The 2,761-nt window shown below is 49.7% G+C and overlaps 1 protein-coding gene across 1 annotated transcript in view; it reads right to left on the bottom strand.

Moving 5' to 3' along the window:
• Positions 1 to 615, bottom strand: part of VOLCADRAFT_98005 (uncharacterized protein) — a gene marked incomplete at both ends in the record, with an annotated part of 4,872 nt that extends 4,257 nt beyond the window's left edge. Inside the window, 2 exons of the mRNA XM_002956908.1 lie at positions 48 to 155; positions 514 to 615. Of these exons, the coding sequence (XP_002956954.1) occupies positions 48 to 155; positions 514 to 615 (210 nt within the window). The remainder of the gene's footprint in view (positions 1 to 47; positions 156 to 513) is intronic.
• Positions 616 to 2,761: the final 2,146 nt, after the last annotated feature.

Raw genomic sequence — 2,761 nt, 5'->3', positions numbered from 1 at the left:
AGGCTCGTGCTGCCCTCAGCAGGGTTAGGAAACAGCAGCCTGCTGACCCTCAGTCCATGCTGCATGAGCAGGTGGCCCATGGTAGAAGGTCCAGGAAAGAGCAGAGCCTCCCTGTACAGGTCCACAGCATCATTGCAGTCGCCAAGCACAATCATCTGGGCAGGGCAGCACCATATGATGAGATCCAGCACAGCAGTATTCAGCCTCGTGATGTTGTCAAGCGACAACATGGAGGTGTAATGGAGGGGACTAGGGTTAATTGGCATCCACATGTTGCATGTACACGGATGCAGTGCAGAAGCCCAGTTTCAACATGTGCATGTAAAGCTATCCAAGTCTTCCTCGGCCGATCCTGAGCCTTCCTTGAGTGCAGGTAGGCAGCTGCAGCCAGAGGCACAAAACTGCCAAGGCTGTTAGCGCTTCACTATCTAATGTTAAGAAATGAGGAACCAAAGCATTCAGCTCCAAGAAGTAATGTAACAAGAAGTAATGTAAAAATGAGGTCTGACTCACCAAGGCTGCCAGCTTTGGTGCAGCTGGCAGCCAGTGGCGGGCAACTACTGTCCCGCAGCTGCATATCATGGAAAAAGAGGGTGCAATACGCAGGTAGGTCATTTGTCATGAATAGCAGGGGTATGCTAATTGTAAAGGAACACACAGCTTACTAACGGTTCAGAAGACCATGACCATGCATGGTATATACCATGCTGCATATATGCAGCATGGTGTAGCTTTTGTGTAGCAAAGAAGCGTGTGGCATTCATGTCAAAAACCACTGCAGAAGAAGCTATGGACATGGTGTTTGGTATGCACAAAGTCAGAAGAGTCTGGTGGCCCTTCCACAAAAGCGAATTAAAGAAAAATGCTCACGCTCACTGAATACGCTGATGCTTTAAAAAGCAAATGTAAGAGGGATCAGCTCCCCTGGCATCTCCCAACTGAGTACTCTTTGCCTGGTGTAACATTGGTGCAAATTGCTAGGAGGTGGGAACTCCCCGGATTGAATCTGGTTGCGAACATATCGCACACCAGGCATGATGCAGCATACTCCTACCCCAAAGGTGGATGCCCGGGCAGGCAAGAAGTCTACCAGCTGAGTAAAAACAAAGTCCTCCATCTCAGACGGGGACTGACGAAATGTCACAAAAATCATCAAACTCTAAAATTGTACGGGATCTCAAACAGCAACCAAAATCCTACGGGATATGGCCGCTGAAAAGGCCTCTCGAGATGCTGGTGGACACGCTACACACGTATTTATAGCGCCGTACTGTGTACCGGCTGGCTACATTCCCCCCCTTTTGAAGGGATCCGTCCCGGGCCCTTAGAGCCTCGTATACCACCAGCCTGTGCCTACCTTCACCTACCCTCGAGCAGTGGGGTGTCCAAGCCCACGTCACGTCATGTGCTTCTTCATGCGCCTAGCCATCAGGTTTTTCAGGCATGGAGACAGTCCAGTCGGTTCAGCTACATTTCGTTTTTAGCGATAAACGCTCACTGAGTCGCCAAACCCGATATTCCGCTCAAGTATGATTGGTGGGGGTTAAAACGACGACTTCAGGATCGTAAAATTTCACGAGGTCTCGATACCAAATGCAGCAGCTGGCCGCTGAAAAGGCCTCTCGAGGCATGGGAGCTTGCATGCAGTGGCAATCTCCAGGCAGCATTCTGAAAACCCAAGCTAGCTTCAAGCGCAAGTTTACAAAGGCAACATGCAAAACCCTAAGTTTTGAAGCGCCTAAACTCCTCCACCGAGACGATGACCATGCATGGTATGCAGTGACCCCCGGGTCTGCGCAAGCCTCGCCATGGCCACAAGCATATGCGTTGACACAAACACCGTCGCGCAGCAAAATGAGTTTCTCATCCCGGAGCTGCTTTTTCTCGTCGCGTAGCTGCTCCGCCTTCTTGCGTAAGTATGCTAAAGTTTTCTTGTCTATGCACGCCGCTATCTGTTCATTGACGGCCTTTATTTCATCGTCAACCTTACAGATTTTCGTCTTTATCGCGTCTTTTTCTATTGCATCCATTAGATCCTTGGAACTTTTAGGTCACAAGAGGAGCAGCGAAGACAAGTTTCACGAAGGGTAGTGAAATCTTTATCTTTAGAAGAAAAGATAAAGAGCAGAAATCTTCAAACATAGGCCCCATAGGTGTTCAGTCCGCGGGTGTTCCGTACTCCTCCGAAAGTTCCGGTGAGACTGGATGTGTCGAGAGACATGGGATTGGCTGACAGGTAGACCCCGCCCAGAAACCTGTGGTTGACAGACAGCCAATCATACTGAGCCTGAGACCTGGGATTGGCCAACAGGTGAGCGTGTGTTGCAAATTTTTTGGGTCTTAAAGCCTGCTAGCCTTAAAAAGCCCTTCTGCGTGTCTCTCATCATCATTCTCTCAGACTGGTACGTTTGTGCTTGGCGCAAGTGGTGGTGAGCACCCGCATTGACACTTGTTGTACCGGCCCCTTACTCCAGCTATGTCATACAGTCCCTGGGACTAGTGATCTCCATCAGTTCGATGACACAATAATTCAGTCTCAGGGCTAGCCTGTGACTGTAAACGCTCATCTGTAATGTTATGTGTAATGTTATGTGTAATGTTATGTGTGGTTCATATACCCCCCCTGGCGGACGGTGGGGCCGTCCATGGCGGACGGTCTGCCGGACGGTCGACCGTCCGGCACAGCTTTCCGGGCACACATACCAACACATACCATCATATTTTTGCACGAAGCAAAAGACATTTTGTTGTAGTTTATCCT

This window comes from Volvox carteri, assembly GCF_000143455.1.
Source record: "Volvox carteri f. nagariensis unplaced genomic scaffold VOLCAscaffold_67, whole genome shotgun sequence".
NCBI classification, from domain to species: domain Eukaryota; kingdom Viridiplantae; phylum Chlorophyta; class Chlorophyceae; order Chlamydomonadales; family Volvocaceae; genus Volvox; species Volvox carteri.
Note: the sequence above shows the minus strand (reverse complement) of the source record. Positions and strands in the feature narration are given on the sequence as shown.